We start from the raw sequence: 20,761 nt of genomic DNA on the forward strand, positions 1-20,761 counted from the left end.
ATTTTTCTGTGGAAGGAAAAAAAGAAATATTTTTACCCCTGAGTTGTGCAAAATCCAATCAGGTTGTCAGATATACGCAGAAACCTGCACTCCTGCCGGGCCAGTCTCCTGCAGTTTCAGACTAGTGGCTCCTCTTGCATCAGGACAACAACAAAATCTTTGATCAGCAGAGACTGGGTGTTTGTCTCTGCAGCCCAGGACAGTGAGGCTGACAGGAGCCCTGGAAACCTTGCTGTGGCTGGGCAGCTAGGCACTAAGTCTGTATATCATACTGCCAAGCTGTTAAAAAAATGACTTGTCTGTTATGATGTTAAATGCTGGTTTACATGATTTTAATTTAACTCCTTTGTTAGGGTCACTCCAAGCATGGCTCATTGGTTTGTCAAGGAAAGATAGAGGTGATTGCTCTGACTGCTACAGCCTTGCACAGCTGGAGAATCAGAGATGACTATCACATAGTTTTATCTTCTTGTGAGTGTCTGTGTATTCATACATATTGCAACGTGTTTCCAGATAGAAATCTCTGTTTTGCAGAGTTTGCCTAATACGAATATAAATATAAAAGTGAAAGAACAAGAGAACACAACAGCTAATATATTGTGTATGTTTGTGTGGGGTGCCTTTATGCAAAATCAGAAATATAAAGTTAGGTAGTCATCCAGAAGCCATTTAGTCCATATCTGCACACTGGAGCAGGATACTTTGCTCCTTCTTGATGGGCCTTTAACCTGCTACAAACTGAAGTTTGCAAGCATTAATCTTTCTTTATTAAGAGCTAGGTTTGGGGTAGCATGTGAAAAAAAAAAAAAAGCGTGTGTGCTGGAAATAATGGCGTTTGAGATGCACAGCAAGCAATAAAAGTGAAGCTAATCATCAAAGAACTGCTCATTCAGACAGCAATACCCATGCAGAGGACTAAATGAGAAATTACTGCTAATTCGCTATGTCACACGGCATATACACAGGCAGGCACAGTCAGAAGTCCAAACGACATTAATTCTGACACATCCTAACCCCAAAGTGCTTGGGTTTGGAGACCTTCATGCAGATTTCAAGCAAGCTGCTGTATGGAATGGCGCAGGGTTTTAAAAAGGGAGGGGACAGCTTTTTTCTCGGTAGGGATGCAGCTTTCCATCCGGTGGGTAGGCAAAGGCAGGATAGTAAAACCCCTGACCTCGGAGCTAAAGTTATTGCCGCATGCTGAGGGTCTATCAAGATTTTATCTGCCATGCACCCCTGAAGTGAAAATGTGGAAAACATGATACTCAGGAACTTAAACTTTAAAATTAAGCTTACAGAATTTTAAGTCAGAGGGACACCATAGAGGGCATATGCTTGAGTAGCGTATGCCACTCTGCTAGTTGGTGTACAAAAAAAGACAAAGTCGGTTCAAGTAGATACTAGGAATGACATCTGAGATGATCATGGAAATTGGGGTTTATTTTAAGATGTAAAGAATAGAATCACGGAATCATTTAGTAAAGGGTTTGGTTTGCTTAACTTGGCAAAGCAAGGCTGAGGGAAGAGATATCATCCTATCTGCGAAAATATGTTGGAAGAGCAAATACCAGAGAGGAAGCTCTAGACATTAATGGACAATGACAGTTCAGGGACAAATGGGTATAAAATGTCAAGAGGTAAATATGCATGTAAAAAACAAGAAGGTTCCTCTCTGGAGAATAAAATAGAAGAATCTTGCAATAGAACTGGAAGGAGACCATTTCCCATTCAACACCACTCTATTTTCCTGATATGTTTTCCTGCATGGACAGAGCTGTATTATGACCTTTTTTTTTTTTTTTTTTTCCCAAAAAATAATTTGGGGATAGCTGAGGCCCCTTTTTGGCCAACATCTCATTTAGCAGCCTCGTAAGAATGTGTAATAGTACACATGAATAACCTAGAAGGTTTCTAATCAGAGGAATGGGATTCTATAATGGGCTATTTATAGGAGTGATGAGATAAGAAGCTTCATGAGAATAAAGTGCAGGCTCATACATGTATAAACAGTGTTATGTCACATAAAACCAGATGATCATATTGCACTTTAGGAATCAAGATGAATGTCACTATTTTGTTCTCAGTTCATAATTCTTTTCAAACTGGGGAACTGAGTAGTTGTGGGATCTGTCAACAAGAGGTGGATGGTCCTCGCTCAGACACATATTTCTGCATGGAAGATGGTGGCAATGGAGGCTTGTATGTGAAAAGAGTTTGTGTGAGGTCATTCTAGGTCTCAGAGGTGAAGTATATTTTTAACACAAATCCTTTTGCTATTTTTTTTTTCTTGCTTCTAGTGGCATTTTTAGCAGAAAATCCAGGAACTGAAATTTGGCATCAAAACTGGTGGTGTCAGAAAGGAACGGGCATACCAGGGATGTTGGTACTAATAAGGTCTTTGACTGTGTAGATGATAGGCTGCAGGTCTGCTGTTTTAGCATTTTTCTTCAAATTGAATTCCGAGTGGGGAAACTGAGGAGATATCTTGTGGATCCTGTTCGTGGTCAGTAGAAGAATTAAACTGCAGCTGAAGCAGAAACACTTTTCATTCAAGGACTGTTCCAAATAAGCAGAAATATAACTTGCAGAGTAGGTATGTGAATCATTCATGCAGGTTGAATGTAGTGCCACAGCATAGATTACTGCTAATTACAGTGATGTCTGTCTATAAGATTGAGTGTCTGGATTTGAGAGGGAAAGAGCCAAAACCAAAGTAGTCTGCCCTTTTGTATATAATCCTTGTGTGAAGCCAGTATTTCCCTTTGTAAGTTTTCAAACAAATCTCAAAAATACCCTTCTAGACAACAGACATGGAGCTTCACATTACCCCCCAAATCAGATAGTAATAGTTTTTCACTGCAATCCTGCACTGCAATCCTTCTGGCAGTGTAGGGGTTAAAGGGTCTATCGCCAACTATTAATTCCCCAGGTTACGTTTCACCTCTGAGCCTTTAAATTTCTGTTAGTGTCTACTGTACATGGTAAATCTACCGTAAAACTTGCCAATCCCACTCAAAAGCGACACCCCTGAATTACAAGAGTCGGGCAATTAGAAGTCTTACCCACACTGTAACCACGGTAGAAACCACAGATTGCCCTGACAATGGGACTTTGCAGGTCTCTATGAGGGGAAGGAGGGATATATTGCCATATATTCTCCACACCAGTGTGGGTCTTTGAAAATGAAGGGTTTGTATTATTAAATCTCAGTTAAAAATGAAGAGGATCAGCTCGAGAAGAGCTTTTCCCAATTCCCCTGGCATTTCCCCAGAAGTTATGTCTGTTTGGACACATGCAGGAGAGCCAGGAGTGTCCCCATTGTCTTACTCAGTCACTGGAAAGAGATCTGGTCCTAGTGCTGGTACCCCAGTGCTATCAAACAAAACCTGCTTTGCTCATGTCACATTTAGATCCCTTTTCCCCTCTTAACAATTAATGGGACCTGCAGTGAAAGCAATGCTTTACACGACATGTGCACACAGCAGAGAGGAGCTGCCAGTCATGTCTCCGAGGGACCGATCCTTTCCCCACTCCACCTTATTTAACACTTGAGATGTGTCGCCTCTATCAGCAGAGCTCATCTAGGGTGACATTCAAGTGAGTGACAGCCGTGTCAGCTCCTGGGCCAGCTCGCTTTGCTCTCGCATCACGCTCTTGACCACTGCTGTGTGTTGGATGGAAAAATTCTTCCACATGCTTTGTTAGCAGAATTCTGGCAAGCAAAGGGTTAAATGGCTTGGGGTGCTGGGTCTTTGTGGGGATGCGTGCACGTATATGTATGTATACGTGTGTGTGTATATATATATATCCACACACCTTGGTTTGGCTGCAGGACCTCGTGCCCGCAGGCCACAGTCACATTATCATCTGGAAATTGGATAACGACAGCACAATGACAAATCCAGGTTGCTTGCAATAAGGTGCTAATCCCTTTGCTTTAATATCGGAGCAGCGTGTAATGATGTTTGGACATCACTCCAGTTTACTGACGACCCCACTGGGGCCAGCAATAGAAGCGTACAACTGTCTAACAAGCCATCAGGTGACCGCCGTCGTCAAAGCAACGGAGGATGCAATCTAATCTTCCCTCCATCCCTTCCAGCTCCCAATAAGGACCAGATTATAGAAGTGGCCCATCAATGCTTGGTAACTCGAATCAATTAACGTTAATTCGCACAATGCTATGATGTATTGTGATCACTTTCATTTCAGAGAAGGGGGAAGAAATTGCTATAATTCACCTAAAATGAGGTTGTCTATGGTGCTGAGGTATTAATTGGGTGTCCATATTAAATGGAAAAGGAGCACGGTAGTGAAGGAAAAGTGGATGAGTGACTCTCTTGGCTGCTATTGACCTATCAGAAGAAGACAGTGCCCTTTTCCTTTGCTTTTATCTATTACAGTTTTCCCTATTGCGTGTCAAGTTGATGTATTATAAAAAATTCATTTGGTGACCTTTCACCCCCCTAGCAGATTAAACAATTTCACTGGGATGGCATCATTAACAGGGCCTTGCATTTAATGATGATTTCTCTAAAAGGCCACGGAGATTCGATTTTAAGCTAACAGATTTATTGCACTATTATAACATATCGTAAAAAACTGTACCACCTACGGTCTGGTTTTAGGATAGAAACTGTTTAAGAGTTTATGTGGAGCTTAAAGTGGTATTACCTTGGGATACACAGCAGCGGCAAGGCTCTGACCTCCGGCGGGATGCTGTTTACATTTAATAAAGACGTTTCTCCGACAGTAAACTTCAGGAGTGTGTTATGGCGGAGGCCTGGCTTAGCTCCTCACCTCTAGCAGGCGGCTTTGTAAGTAAGGGTAGTTCACTTGTCTACAGTAATTATTGGGAATCACTAAAGAATTTAGAGAATGTTTCTGTCCTATGTGATGGACCTGCTCTGTCCTTCTCATTGTAAAAGTTCCTGGTGGTCCCACCTCACCTTTGAGTGGATCCACTATGCTCCTCCAATCTCCTTTTTTTTTTTTTTTTTTTTTTTTTTTTTTTTTTTCTAGACCTCAAGAATCTGGACTGCACCAGCTGCATCCACCAGGTGCCTTCAGCTTTTGGTGCCGCTGGGATTGAAAAGTGCTAAACAAAGGTTGTCTGAGCAGGGGGGAAGACTGTCCTCATGGGGGAAACATGTCTCTGTGTTCCTGGGAAGCTGTGTTTGTGCTCTGTGATGATCTGTAAAAGGGGGAAAAATATCTTGAAAGCTAAATTTGGAGCCATTCATAGCTTGGAAAGTCTCTAGCAAATGGAGAAATGGAGATCTGATGGTGGTAGTGTCCCAAAAAGCTAATGTCAGAGGAAGTTGGTCAAAAAGACTGGGTATTTTAATTAAGGTATACTCCAAGAGTGCTTGCATTGGACCTCTTTTTTGGAACTTTTTCAGTCTAACCAATTTACCTGATGCTTCCAACAGCAGCAAACTATCCAGCTTCTAATTAAAGAATCTTTGCTTTATGAAGGGAAATCCCCACAAAGATTAGATAAAGCAGCATACTCCTCTTGTCCAGCCTTGCCCACAGAGGTATTCAGTTACTTGTTTCTTATCCGAGTTCACCATGAAACTATGCCCCCTTGCTACTTCTTTGCACTACTGGATCTTCCCTTGTTAGCTTCCTGCCATCACAGCATCTGGTATCCAGGACAGTGGACAACATGGCTTCGTTCAAAGCTCCCCGCTGATGCTAGCTAGAGTATGCATTTAGGTGTTTATGGTTTTGAATTTTGGTCTTATTGACTCAACCTACATGAAAGAAGGGGGACATCAGTAATGTCCAATAACACGGGTCTTGCTCAGTCCATTAGTCTTCACAATGAGATATGATCAGTATTACAGATTTATTGTTCTTCTGTTGTCATGGAATGATGCGGTCTGCTTTCCACTGAAGGTTATTTCCCCTATCTTTGATTTCTTTTTATAATATAGGGGGGGGGAAAGGGCATCGGTGGAAATAAAATTCATCCTTCAGATAGCTTTTTTGCTTAAAGTAGGAATGAGCTAAGACTGCTCACCGTCTTTTGGATGCTCACGTCTCTTTCCCTGTCTCTAATACTTAATGTTAAGATCTGCAGGGGGAGACAAAGCTCCAAGACAAAGTGCAGCTGAGAGGGCACAGGTACCCGATTTCTGACTAACGTCATCACCACATGACATGAGAACGCACTTCTTACCCAAAGATGTTAAATTCCTCTCAGCCCTTCCTGTGAGTCTGTACCTACTTTGCCTTTACACAAGTCTTCAGCTTACCTATCTCCAGTCTTAAGAAAAGCATCTTCTTTCTTGTAACCTGTCTTCCCTTCACCCCAAATCACCACCTTTTAAAAAAAAAATCTCTTTGTCTTGATCATGATGCATTTTGACATTATTTATTCCACAAATTCTTCCCAATCTCCTCCTACCAAGGATATACTGATGCCACAACACCAGCATTGCAGACATACCCAGACAACTGTTCAGTTAGTTTCCTTGTCTATGTTTATTAGGAAATTAAATATGTTAGGGACAGTTCTCTGGCACCAAGGGCAGCTGATATGGATCAGCCTGTGTCCATAAAATTAAATTCTCTCACCCATCATTTATGGGTGGCCTCATCCAAACTGCCAAGTGAGAATATTCTCTGACTGTATTAGCTCCAAGATCATTTGGGAATTGTACTGGACTTTGCTCTTGGGTCTGTACCACAGCTTGTGATGGACTGACAGCTTAACAGTCGAGGTGATCAAGTGTCAGTGCCAAGGCTTGTCCTTTGGTATTATTTAGTTTTCTAATACAGACATATCGATCAGCTTTAATGAACCCTTGACTCAATCTCTCGGTCTGATTTTTTTCATTTTGAAGTCAACTGATAATAATAGCTATTACTATTACTGTTGTTGTTGTCATCATTGTTATAGTTATTATTGTAATTACAACTAAAATTACAAGCTCTCATTGACTTCGGGGAGACTTCCTTCCCTCTGCTGGAAATCTCTCCACCTAGTTTCTTAATCATGCCTTAATTCTTGCAGTTGACCCTCAACTTTCCTTGTTACTAAAGAGCAGACACTCGCTCTTCCGCAGAGCCTCAGCACGTTCCATAGACGTGTGTTGGCACTGACAGGGAAAGGATCTGGGATCCTGACCCTGCTGACTCAGGTATCAGGAGCGGCGCCTGCTTTGCCCGCTGTGCCCACATTTAAAAGGACTGCAAGGCACTGAGCAACTGAGCTGCTCCCTGTTGAGTGCTGTTGGCAGGGAACTGCAAACCAGCTTGTTTCTTCCCAGCAAGGGACTTCAGGGCAGTGACAAAACAGCACGCCCTCCGTGCCATCAGGAGGAAGGCAGCTCTCCCCTCTCCTGTTCTTGCTAGGCTTACAGGCATGCTTGTCGATCCCTACCTCTCAGTGACAAAGCTATGCCAGGAAAGCCTATTTTCCTTCCAGCACAAATCACCAAGGGAGCAGCAGGCTGCTCTTCTCTCCTCCTGCTCCTCCACTCTGCCACTCACTCACAGGGATGTAACTGGCCCTGTGCAGGGTTGCACCCTAAAGCAGGGGCTCCCTTTAGGGTCCCAAGTCAGATGAGACCGAGTGGGATAGACACACCGTGTTCTGCCCTGTGTTAGCTGGATTCAGATCACCTGCGAAGAGATATCACCCTTCAAGCATGCATGTGTATTTTTATTTTGTTTTCTTTTCTTTGCCGCTACTCACCCTGGGGAGTAGAGACGTCTGCTTCCTACAATCACATTTAAGTGTGAGGTGAGCACAGTTTTACTCTGTAGGTATTGGGGTGTAGAAACAGGCAATTTCATGCCAACATTTTTCCTGTTGGCAGTTTTAAAGAAGTTACAGAGAGGAAAAAAAAATTTTTTGGGGGGGCTTACAGGAATCATGCCAAGACACACTTAAACTTGCCTGGACTCAGCTAGAGCCAGGGTGCTCACAGAAAGCGCAAATCCCTGCCATGAAAACGGGGATGACTTGGTGTATTGTTTCTGCAGTCAGTTTCAATTACAGTGCTGAATGCATATTTATGGAAGAAGGTGGGTAAGAGCACTGATGAATGCATTGGTGACTTTGACATGAATTTCAAACATAAATCTGCCTTTCAGACTTTCCCACTCACAAAAAACAAAACAAAACAAAACAAAAAACCCAAAAAAAACCCAAGATAAGAGCTGAAAGTTAAATCCTTGAGCTAGGTCTCGTTACTGCAGGTATCCTTAAGCCCTTAGCTGATCTTCCCGGTGTCTGTGGTTTGGACCAGTATTTCTCACCAGACGCAGTATGAACAGTTTCTGGTTTGTAATGAATAGTAACACCCCAAAAAATAAAACCCAGAGAAACCAAAACTCAAACCAAAAAAACTGAACAAAACTAAAGGAAGTTTATGCTCCACATATTTTCTGTTTGCAAATACCTTTAAGCAAACACTAGAGATGGATGAATAGCTTTTCCACCTGCATTTCAAGACAATACCAAGCCCCCAGCCACTTCACTACATTTGTAGATTAGAGGATTTTATATATATATAAATTACATAAATATACAAGATACTAAATGACACAAAGCTCTGGGAGAGAGAATGAAATGATAGAGGCTCAGAATAAAGTGTTGATTCTTTATTCAACTGCAAAAACCCTCTCCTGGGATGCTCTAATTTGAATTTCAGAATTGGAAAACCCAATGTCTTTCAATATTGCTATACTGCTATATTTTGGTGTTCAGAGTTCGCAGATAATGAAGGATAAGAACACAGGTATATCAGAATAAAGAAATGTCGTGAAGTCCTGTAAGTGCTGTGCTTGTGTAGATGAACTGAAAACTTTGTTCCTAGAGGAGCTCAGAGGTGGTCAGTGGGAATCTTTCTGCTGGACAGGAAGCATCTGCTGCCTCTGCTGTTATCAGTGCACTGCAGTGAAGACTTTGGGGTTAAGGCAGAGGGTTTCTGAATCCATAAAATCCCAGTCTCTGCCACATACGTTCAGGGAAATAATTTATTTTGTTAATTTCTCAGTTTTCCATCTGTAAATTTGGGATTGAAATGAAAGGATTTTTGATTACTTTGGTGCCACTATCTGCTTGGAAGTGATGTCTGTTCCATATTTCCATACATGCAGCTCTCATCCAAGGAAACCAAGTGCCATGATGAGTTAAATTAGTCATCATTTGGTATAGCGCTCCTTCCTATTCCTAATAGACACTAAGTATTTGTTTTGCCAGTTATCAGGCCTAGCATAAAGGACACAGCCAACATAAAGATGAACCAATGACCAAACTGTATTTGATACAAAAGGGTCAGGACATGGGTAAGCGCTGGGGGTACAAACAAGTCAGATTATACATAATCAACATCAATCCCAATGACCCCAGCAACGACACCATATGGCCAGCAATGGGTGGGATAACCAGTGAAATGCAGTCTCCCAGAGAAGGGACGGGAGACAACCAGCTCAACAAGCCAAACACATCAGACCAAGGAAGCCACACACTGGATCTCTACACAGCCCACGTTTACAAAAGCCAGACCTGACTGGAGCCCAGTCCCAGGGAGGCAGGAGGTCCTTCCCCAGCAGGGAACTCTGCACAGGGCATCCCCCTCACACACAGACACTGCCCCTCCTGCAAGGGGTCCCAGCTGTTATCCCTGCGTGGGACCCCTGACCTTGAGTCACTGACTGCGGGACCCCTGGGGTCATTGACCCAATGGCTCTGTCTGCCAGGCCGCCCACCCTGGGGGGGAGCCTAAAGGGAAACTCACCCCCCTCTGGGAAGGGCTGTGGGAATCACCCAGATGTCAGCCTTAACTTGGGGTTGGGGTTGAAACCCCAGCATTTCAGTATTGCATTACTAAGGTAGAAAATCCTACGAACAGAAAAAAATGTTGTTTCTAGGTAAGTTACAATTTATTTCTGGGACTAGCATTGGGTGTTTTCATAGCATTAATTTTCTGTTTGGTTTTTTTTTTTTTTTTTTTTTTTTTTTTTTTTTTTTTTTCATTCTTTTGCATGTGAAAGAAATGGAAGCAGACAACATCCAGGAACAGGCTTGTATGTGAGACCTTATAACATCTCTGTTCAGGTGCAGCCTTCAAATGGAGAAACTGAGAAACAGCTTCCTGTACAGCCAAAAATCATTTTTCTGGACAGGAAGGTAGGATTTTTCCCTCTGTGGATGGATGCTTCTATTAATTCTGTGCAATTTTGACATTTCCAAGTAATCCAAAAGCTATGAGACAGACCTAAATATGGCATAGGACAGCTCTATTAATGAATATGGGAAAGGATAGAAGTAAGCAATCATTGGCATTCTGGGAACATCTTCCAGGATGGACTGTGTTCACATTTTTCAGCTTTTTCCTGTGAGTCTTAGACTCATCCTGTACAAATGATTATGTGCAATTTTCTGATTTCTGTTCCTAAAACTTAAAAGATATCATTGAGGAATGTAGGAACAACAACAACGGAATCATGAAGGCTGGTAATATCAGGTATAATGAGGTATCATAGTCTGCCCGAGCAACTCCACACCATACAGAGCAGTGCTGTGTAGAGATCATCACGTTTAAAACAAGCTTGGACTTCTATGTGATGTGATTTAGCACTGCCTGAGGTATTAAGACAAGGCTTGGAAAAGGCAGACTAGGTCCAATGAGTCTTTAGAAGCTGGTAGGTTGTTGGACTAAATTCAGTCCCAAAGTCAGGTGAAAACTGCATAGCATGGCTTCGTGCTGTATTTCTGTTTCCTTCATATTTTCATGTCCTCTTTGCTGTTTTACAGCTGTTTCCTATTATGGCATCTTTCTCATTTTGCTGGACAGGTGAAAGTATAGCCACAGAAGAGCTAGCCCCAGGTACAACATTTTTACAGTGGTGACCCTGAAGCATGGTGTCAAATCCAAGCTTGGACAGCTTTGTGGACATTATTTCTGGATGCAAAGTTGCTTTTCAGTAAAACCAGCTCTCTATATCTATTACTCATGAGTCTGGATTTACAACTTTAAGGCACAAAACTTTCAGCTTCTTTCTATTTCCCTCAGTTCCCTACACATAGGGATCTTGTTGCATTGTAGGCTGTGGAATATATTGTCTGCCAGCTCCTGTAGAAAGGTAAGTCCTTTCCACAAGTCAACTCTGCTGGATGTCAAACATTGCTGGCTGCCTGAAATGACACACAAAACTTACATCTAGGCAATTGAATCTTCCCTTGAGTCTCATACCATTCTTCAGACATGTTTCAGGTTTTCTACTAGTCTTGAGACCAGTAACTCCCTCAGAAAATAATATAAAAAACCCCAAACAAACCACCCTGAAAGCTAATAGTTTTATATGCACATAGACTATTATGGCTGGATAATTTACATATCAAAATTAGTTTCTTTCACTGTCTGTATGAGGAACTTAAATCTTCACCCTGACTCAATAGACAGACTGAATCTACTCTTGTTTCCTTGAATCTGTGGAGTCACCATCCTTGGAGATATTCAAAAGCTGTCTGGACATAGTCCCGGGCAACCCCTTCTACCTGGTCCTACTTCAGCAGAGGGCTGGACCAACTGACCTCCAGAGGTGTCTTCCAACTTCAACCATGCTGTGATTCTGTGAACTTAGATGCCACAGAGGCCACGGTGTCAAAATCAGCTGCTTCTCATAGGTGATGTAAATGGGACCCTAGATACTTCAAGTGAAGCAGCAAACCTTGCCAGACTTTATTGAAACAGTCCTGAAGTTGCCAGACCTGGTATGTCTGAGCTTAAGCTCATCTTAAAGAGATATGCTGAGCTTTGTGACATTTATAACACGTGACATGTAGATGCAAACTGCCCTCCTGCTGGCCATTAAAAATTTATTACAATTGATAAAAACCTCAGAACTCCTCTTGTGAGGAGACCAGACCTTTATTCTTCTTTTTTTTTTTCTTCCTCCCAGGGTCAAAGAGTTGACAAACTGGGGCTTCCCTCAGAACCCTGGGTTGTATCGGCTCACCTCAAGGGCTCCTCTGAGGCTGTGCTAAAAGGTTTGTATGTGTTTTATTACAGCAAGGGTGATGGCAAAGCACCTGTGCAGAATGACAGTGATAAATCTAGGAGTTCTCCCTGAGAAATACTGGATTTGAAAACTAGTCTTTGGGCTGAAAAAAGGTTTGGAGTAGGAGTTTGGTAAACTGCCCAGTCATATGCTAGAGAAAGAGAAGCTTATAGAAAGTATTTTCATGCTCTGGTAGCTTAAAGAGAGTATATCAGGTAGTTTATCTCAAAAAGACATATCTTAGATCTAAAAAAAAAAAAAAAGAATGAAGAATTAGAAATCCTAATATTTGATTTTCAGCTGATGTTAATAGGGGCAATTTCCTTAGTCAATGACAACCTGTTTGTCCCAGCAAAGGATCTGGCCAAGTACAGACAGACAACAACTGCCTATTGTTTGTAATTAGCATACTTCAAGGTGGAAATATTTTTCACGAGGGATCTAAATGTTTTCCTTCTGGTCCTCATTTATTGAAAGACCTGAACTCATGATTAACTCCAAGCATGTGAGTATTTCCCTTGAGGTTATTGAGGCTATGAAGATACCTAAATATAGAAACTTGTTTAACTACAGTGCTGAACCAAAACCTGTGAATGCTCATATTCTTGGAAATTAGAAAGTGGAAATTATATTGATTATAAAGCATCCTAATTTTCATTGCTAAAATCTTTAAATGTAAGCAAAGACATCACACACTGAAAAGTGAGTATTTCCTATTATAAAGTATTCTGTTTGCAGTAAAGCCTTTTGTGTGTTAGCTTTGACTTGAAAAGTTCACATTTAGAGAAGACAAGTGGCACTTGTGCTGTAGATCAGAGCTTCTCACCCTTTCGGTCTGTTTTTGTTAATTAGAAATTTTTCCTACCTCATCGTAGTTCCAGGTTTACAGATTAGAAAAATCCTTTGGTCTTTTCTCCTGTTTTTCATGCCTTTTCAGGGTGGAACACCTCATAGTTTTAGGAACATGCGTTTAGATGAACCACAGGTTATTGGAACAGTTAGTGACTAACAGTGGGAGGAAGGAAGAGAGGAAAGGAAAAAAAAAAAAAGAGGAGAGGAAGAAGGAAGAAAGGAGTCAGGGAAGGGAAAAGAAAGAGAAGACAACAAAAAGACAAAAAATAAAGAGAAGAAAGAAAAAAAAAGGATAGAAAGAGAGGGAGAAGGAGAAAAAGGGGGAAAAAAATAAAAAGTCACTGAAGAGAAATGCACTTCCCATTCTTTAAAAGATACATGCATCAAATTAATAGTCAATAAACTCCAGCAAAGAAAGAACCGCGTGCTGCAGATGTTCTGCATGTAATAGTTTGCTGCAGTTTTTCCTTTGACAAACGTCCTTATTGCACTCGTCTTTTGCAGCATATGAAAGCAGCATTTAATCGAAATGGGTCCCGTCTAGCACACTGAGGCTGCTTCATCTGACAGCAGCCAAACTGCCTCATGGAAAGTAGTTTAGCTCCAAATTAGCTTGCTTCTACGTTAAATACCAGCTTGCCTGAAAGATCTTTCTGAAGACTCCCATATATATCTGTAATATTCTGAGCTTTGAAGCATATGTGCCCGAAAGCTGAGACAGTCTCTGTTGAGAAGTACAGTACAGTACTCCAGGCTTCATCATAGACTAGAAATGGCAATTATAAAGTATTTGAACGCAGCTGACAAGACCCTCTATAAAAGCAGTGCTACAGTGAGTATCAGAGCCAAGAAAAGTCTTGGTAGTCTGAGCAGATACTGTCATAAGGAGTATCATAAAGAGATGAGCCAGGATCAGGCTGCAGCGATTACAGAAATCTAGATTCCCACATATCCATCAAGTCTATTCACAGTATAAATTACAGCTTACTTATACATCACAGCTGGTCCTGGAGACTCACAATGAAATGGGGGGTGGTTGGGGTGCTAGATGCTGTACAAAAATAGAAAAAAAAAAAAAAAAAGATATTAATAAATTAAGTACTACCTGATCATGGAGATGGAAAACTTTACCATTTCTATTTCTAGGTCGTTAAAATGCAACATGCTTTTGCCCAGGACCTTGTCTCAGGCAATTTCTGGCTACGATTCATAAGCCAACACATCAGAGATGTAATCTCAGCAGGCAGTTTGCATTGCAGCATCTCTGTTTGGAGTCTGTAAGAGTTTAAGAGGTTTGACCAGGGTGCCGCTGTTCTTCAGTGCCAAAGAGCAGATCCTGGCACTGTTTAGTTTGTATCATATATGTGTAGGCATGAAAAATGGGTTAAAAACGGAGAGAAATTTTCCTTGCAGTCTGACCTACCATCAAAAGCCTTGTCCCCACCTGCTGAACACTCCTATGTATCTGTGACTGCAAAATGTCTCACTAAGATGCTTGCTACCTCGCCGCTTCGTTCAATACCCTGGGCAGAGTAGAAACGTCCTCCTTGCACTCAGACTTTATGTACCTTCACCTGTGCCGCTTAACTGCAATAAAATGTCAAACCACCTGCTTCATAAAGCAAATAGTTATTACGTGTTGTCTCTGTGCAGGCAAAAGCCAGAGTTTGTGATCACTGGAGCAAGTCCAGCGTCCTAAGGAAGTTCTGACTTCTCACCCCCACCTGAACCAACATTTTTAAATTTGTCAGTCTTTAGGATTTTACCCCTCTCACCCCAAGAGCCTGAACGAAGCCCAGACCTGGTCAGCATTGCTCAAAGGCCAGGACTTGGCTGGTGCTCAAAGATACACACAATAAAATGGAGATCCAGTTGCAAAGTAAATTATAACTTTTAAAAAGACCCTAAAAAATAACAACCATAGCAAGTGTAAATGTTGGGTCAGAATGCATTCCCTGATAGCTTAGAGCAAGAGGTAAAGTGATGGAGAAACTGCTCTCCTGGGTTTCATTTTAATGTTCCCCATGGAGCTTTCCCGTGCCAGGTTTCTAGTTGAAGGTGTCTCCTGTATGATCACAAGGCAGTCACCACAGACATTTTTCATGGTCGGATCCCTTTCAAAGCATCTGACAGGGTTGGAGAAAAGTTCAAAATGATTTAACAGCAGGACAGGAGGGAATATGTCCAAATGATGAGGTGAAACATCTACAAATCACAAAAGGGTTAAAACAGTCAGCTCTTTCTCCTTAGCTGTTGTGTCTGGCTCTCTGAGAACATCCCTTTAGGACAGAAAACACTCCATCTCTCATCAATACTCTCCTCACCTTGGTGATGTACTTAGTCATACAAGATATGAGTTAAATCAAAAAGAAGAGCATCTGGATCTTTCTGTTGCATCTGTGTAACTCCTATTACCTTTGCCTGGTGCCCTTAACATCTGTATTCATGTTACAGCCCCATGAGATGGTTATGTGCAGTGAATTCCATTTCACAACGAGTTCAGAGAACCAAGATTCAGAAGCTAAAGTCCTCCAGTCCATCAGGAATTTGATGTCCAATTACCTCTGAAGACCTGACCCTATGTGAAATTTCTGGGGTTAGACAAAATATTTACGATTAGGAAGGATGCAGTATTTAATCTTTCCGAAGTCCCCTTAAAGTCACAAGGACTCTGAGAGCTGGTACTTATTTGGATGCTGTTAATTGCAATATAATTTTTTATTGCTCTGCAGGGCTCACCCAAGTGCAGGTCATAGATGGATGTGCGAGCTTTTCCAATCTGGCTGTCTCCAGCTCGGGTACAAACTGGAAACTTGTGTTCACTGTCACATCACCTCCAGGTAAGCTCCATTTTCTGCATGTTTTATGATTTGGTAACTGAACTCAAAACCCTACAGGTTTGATTTTATAAAAAGGGAGTTAAGCTTTGTTTGAATGTGTGGAGCAATGCCAAACCTCTGAGTAGCCTGACTTCTGTTACACATTCAAATTGACGTTACCCGGGCAGCTAGAGAGCTGGGTGATTCCTGTGCTATTCATGCAAGATCCCCAAAATCAAGGTGAGTTATTACAGGGAAGTATGGTCAGAGAAAGGTGGTCTTGCTCCCTGGATTCCCCCACTATGTATCCCATGTGTATACCAATCAGGTACTCAAGGACAGCTAAGCTGACAGAGCAATATTTTTCCTATAAATTAAGTGCTCTCATTCCCTCTTTTTTTCCTGTTTGTATTCAGAAATTTTCCACCTGTCCTCCCAGTTATTTTCCCGGTGCCTTTCACCAACTATTTGTCTGCACCTGATCGTCTTTATAGGTGCAACAGGTTATGCACATTCAGAGCACCAGGACTTGGATCTGCTAGGGGTATCCTGGCAGTTTGCAGGGATGATGCTGGGACCTCCAGGATCGTGCAGCTTGCACAAGGCCTCTGAGCAACCCAGGCATGGTGAAGAGGCAGGTGTGCTTATGCCTCCTTAGAAACAGCAGCTGAGGGGAACATTGACACCTTGGGGATAAGGCACCAGGTTAACTCTGGCTTGTAAAAGCCTCGGGGAGTCTGCACAAGAGATGTACCCATCCAACTCTTTGGAGGCCTGAATTTATCTACAAATTGCCTCTGAAGGCATATAGGGGTCAAAGTGCCGGATTCTTGTCTCCGAATGACTGCTGAGGCAAGTCAGAGGCAGGAACATGCTGTCTGACATGTAGTCCAAAGGTATATTAGGTGTTGTAAGACCATGTGTATTCTCTATTGTGGTATTGCATACATACACACATATATGGAGGTATAAGTATGGATATATATCTAGAGAGAGAGTTTAGATATAGACATAGATATATAGATGATGATATAGATACAGATAGATAGACAGATATAGATGATATAAAATCACAGAATCAACTAGGTTAGAAACGATCTTGAGGATCATCCAGTCCAACCACTGACCTCACACTGACAGTTCCCAACTACACCAGATCCCTCAGCACTAAGTTAACCTTACTCTTAAACCCCTCCAGGGATGGGGACTCCCCCCCTGCCCTGGGCAGCCCATTCCAACACCCAACAACCCCTTCTGGAAAGAAATGCTTCCTGACATCTAGTCTAAACCTTCCCTGGCACAGCTTGAGGCATTCCCTCTTGTCCTATTGCTTATTACTTGGTTAAAGAGACTCATCCCCAGCTCTCTGTAATAGATATAGATGATATAGATAGATATAAATTAGATATAGATATAGATGTCTCCCTACATATAAATAAACTGAGACCCTTCATGTGGAAAGAATCCTAGGAAGGACAGATAGAATTATTTCCAGGAGAGATAAAGCAATGTGTGTGTGTGCCACTGCATGAAGCCCTGATGAGTGGTCCTTGAAGTACTGAATGTAGTTTTGTTTATGCATGTTCAGAGATGATCTCAAAATGAAGTAGGTACAGGCTGAGCATTTTTAATGAGGAAACTCCAAGATTTTCAGCCAGAAAAAAACGGAGAGGACAAATATATCAGACAGGTTAGTGGCCAAATGGAGATGGCTAATGAAAAAACTCTGAGCTAAAAATTTAGAAGGTGGTTACTAACATTTAGACTGTATTTTTCTAAACAGCCTGTCTTAATATATAGGAATAGTGAGAGCAGATCAAACTGCTTTTGGATGGAGGTCAATACTCTTACGGATGATACTGTAAAACACAGTACACACAATAACATGGGATAGGATTTATAAACTAAGAAATCCCTTCCTATCCTTGGATTAAATGAAGATCCAGATCTTTAAAAAAATTTTTTAACATTTGCTGCTCCTAGTCACAAGTGGCTAATGAACACCAAGCGTTGCTAATGGCTTTGCAAAGGGAGACCTGGGGTACTTGAAGATGGGCCTTTAAAGGGGGGAAATATGTTTATTTTCAGGGGGTGTGCTGCCAAACACCCACAGCTCCCATTGCCTTCACTTCAGTGAGAGCAGATGGAAAGTCAGCACCTCACAGGATCCGACTCTTCGGTGGGAAGTACAGCTTAATGAAATGTGTTTTGAAAGCTATTTCAGGGATGTCACCAAATCTTTCCTCCAAACACAGGTCAAACGGAGATACCTTTTACGGAACATTTAGCCAGTCAGCGTTGCAAAGAGATGTTTACAGCTAGCAATGCTGATGGCTTATACATCTGTGGAGGCATCACCTGTGCAAATCAGAGTACAGTACAATTTTAATGTGCATTGCAAAGGTATGCACCGAAGAAGCAGTCCCCTTTGCTCGCTTGTAATTGCGAACCACGCTGGAAACAGTATAAAGGCTTTTATACTGCCAGACCCTTTACTGAAGATATTTGCTTATTGTTTGAGATAAACAAACAAAAAAATTAAACCATTAAACAGTCGATGTTTGGGATACATTTTCATGACCAGATTTCTGTGTGTACCCTGGCATAGTTTGCTGTCTGGAAACAGCTCAGAAGATGCAGCTGGTGTTGAATGCAATAATCCCAAATGTTTTAGTGGTAGTTCCTGGGGAGAGTAGACTATTCATAGCACTACTGAATAGTCTTACTCCTTGTTTTACAGTAATATTCACTTAACTCCTATGGATCCCAGTAGGCCTGATCCATCCACTTTCCATTTAAACCAACAGCAGTCTACTCACAAACTATTAGAGTAGTGCAAAGCACCTTTAAGCACCTGTCAGTGTAGAGTCCTTGATATCTGTGAGATTACTTCTCTCAACTGAAGTTCATATGTGTTTGTACCTGCAGGCAAATTTTTCCCAATTGGAACATGCTTCCCACATTGTTCTGATGAAGCCCTGCTTTGTTCAAATGGACAATATTGACACAAATCTAATTAGTTTCAGATAAAAGTACTTACAGCTACTTACCCTAGTCTCCAAGCCTCTATCTGACAGTGTTTCTGATTTTTTTTTAATGAATTGATGAAAAAAAGGCTTTTAGATTTTTATTAAAAGTGGAACTCAAACAAGTAAAAGAAATATCCATCCGTCAAAATGATTAGAACTGTGGGGTTAGGACTGATAATGAGTCAGGTAGTAAGACAGGTAATGAGTTGATGTGTGAATCCACATCCTTCAAATTGGTCTATAGAGAAGGCCAGGGCCAGTTTTGTTAAACTCCTGTCCTTCCCCGGAACATTTCCATTAAAAATGGGTTTTGGAAGTGATTCAGGGAACCAAAACCTCTCTGTAATTCTGATTTTTAAAAAGGGCAGTATTAGGCATCTTCCAGTCCTTGAAGCTCAGATGTTGAGATCCAGTGAACTCTTGACCACAGAAACTATGAATAGTGGTTGGCTGGATTCTGATTTAATTTACAGAAAACTTTAGGATCTCTGTGTGAAAAGCATTACCCAAAACCTGTGTGTGTCAAGAGACTAAATATTTCCCATGCTAACACCAAGGACACATATTTTTTTATTTATAATGCTCATTATCAACATGGTGGAAAATATTAACAAGTTCACTGGGAATTTTCTGCATCATGGACTTAAGCTTAATGCTAGTGAATGTTTCTAGGTTCTTCATAACTTACATTGAATATGATATGAATCAGGTGTAGCCTGTAAAAACTGTATGACTGAGAATCTTTCTTGTCGCAATCAGTTTCTCTGTCTTGTTAGGCAGAATGTGAATGTTTTCTGTCTGGGCCTGATCTGTTTGGCTTCAGAAATAGATGCTTATGAGTGTATTTTTGAGGCTTGGTAGTTAGCTAGACAAATTCATGAAAGAAGTATTAGGATTATTAAATACAAAGAGGCTGTCTCTGCTTCAGGAAGAACTGAAAGCTTGAAAGTTACGTTGAAGAATACTGTACAGATTTAGTTTGTCATGGTACTCAGTCCTAAATATTGTTGGCTAATGTTTGATCTGGAGATAGACAAACTTATGGGTTATTCCTGTGTGCATTTTTAACAGCAGCATCACGCTGAAAGGCTATAACCAGGTGTTTTAGCTATGAAACCAGCGTTGTTACTTTTGTAGTAAACTCTGACTGCTTTAAATTCTCAGGGGTTAAATTTACTGTGATGTCTCAGCCATTCACCATCTTCCCCGTCCCCATGGGAGCAAAGGCCAGCATGATCCTTGTTGTCATCCTGAGTTCAGCAGCATCTGCATTCATCCTCACTCTTGCGTTCTGCTGGTTCAGGAAGAGCAAAAGCAACAGTAAGTTGGAAATGCCCACTAAAATTTATACTTGCAGACTCCCTATTTTGTTTAACAAATCTCCAGAGTGGCCACCATGGGATTCAGACAACGGCACTCAGAGAAAGCTCGGGGAAGTTCAGTAATTAGCAGTACAGTTCGTAGTTCATGGTTATACAGTTTTGTGCCTATAACAGACACCTGAGTCCTTGCAGGAGAAAGTTTTAACTGTATGTGAAACCTAATGAAAATCAGATTTCTATAGTGCAGACAAAGAATTGAGAAATGAAAGAAATATTTACTATGATTTCAAGGATCTATTCAGCCACTGCATTTTCCGGATGAAGGATGACAGCTTGATGCTGCCCAAGGACCAGACGCAGCTGCAGTGTGAATGTCACCGAGACAGGAACACGACCATGCTCATATCACACTATCAGCATCGTACGGGGCAAAGTGGTAATGGGGGGGCCTACAGATTCTCTGGAATTCTCCCCCAAGCAAATCCACACCTCTGCTAACTTATCTTAAGGTTGCTTTCTTTTTAGCATTGATCTTAAATCAAATATAGCTACCTCAAGGAGGATTTCCCACTGCAGAAGGCGTGAGGCTATTTGTGTAAGAGAAGAACTGAAGATAAAATGATGTGATGGTAACTGTTGGTGGCTTGATTGCCAAACAGCCACCTCAAACTGTGGAATATGTTGAAAGTTACCAATAGCTTGGCCTTTGACATAT

At 41.5% G+C, this 20,761-nt stretch overlaps 1 protein-coding gene across 1 annotated transcript in view; it reads left to right on the plus strand.

The window, feature by feature from the left end:
* The window catches only part of PKHD1 (PKHD1, fibrocystin/polyductin), a 265,500-nt gene that overhangs the window by 239,281 nt on the left and 5,458 nt on the right, over positions 1–20,761 (plus strand). Inside the window, exons 59-62 of the mRNA XM_026846419.1 lie at positions 10,024–10,150; positions 11,926–12,013; positions 15,609–15,716; positions 19,889–20,044. Of these exons, the coding sequence (XP_026702220.1) occupies positions 10,024–10,150; positions 11,926–12,013; positions 15,609–15,716; positions 19,889–20,044 (479 nt within the window). The remainder of the gene's footprint in view (positions 1–10,023; positions 10,151–11,925; positions 12,014–15,608; positions 15,717–19,888; positions 20,045–20,761) is intronic.

This window comes from Athene cunicularia, assembly GCF_003259725.1.
Source record: "Athene cunicularia isolate RWA chromosome 3 unlocalized genomic scaffold, athCun1 chr3_part1, whole genome shotgun sequence".
NCBI lineage: Eukaryota > Metazoa > Chordata > Aves > Strigiformes > Strigidae > Athene > Athene cunicularia.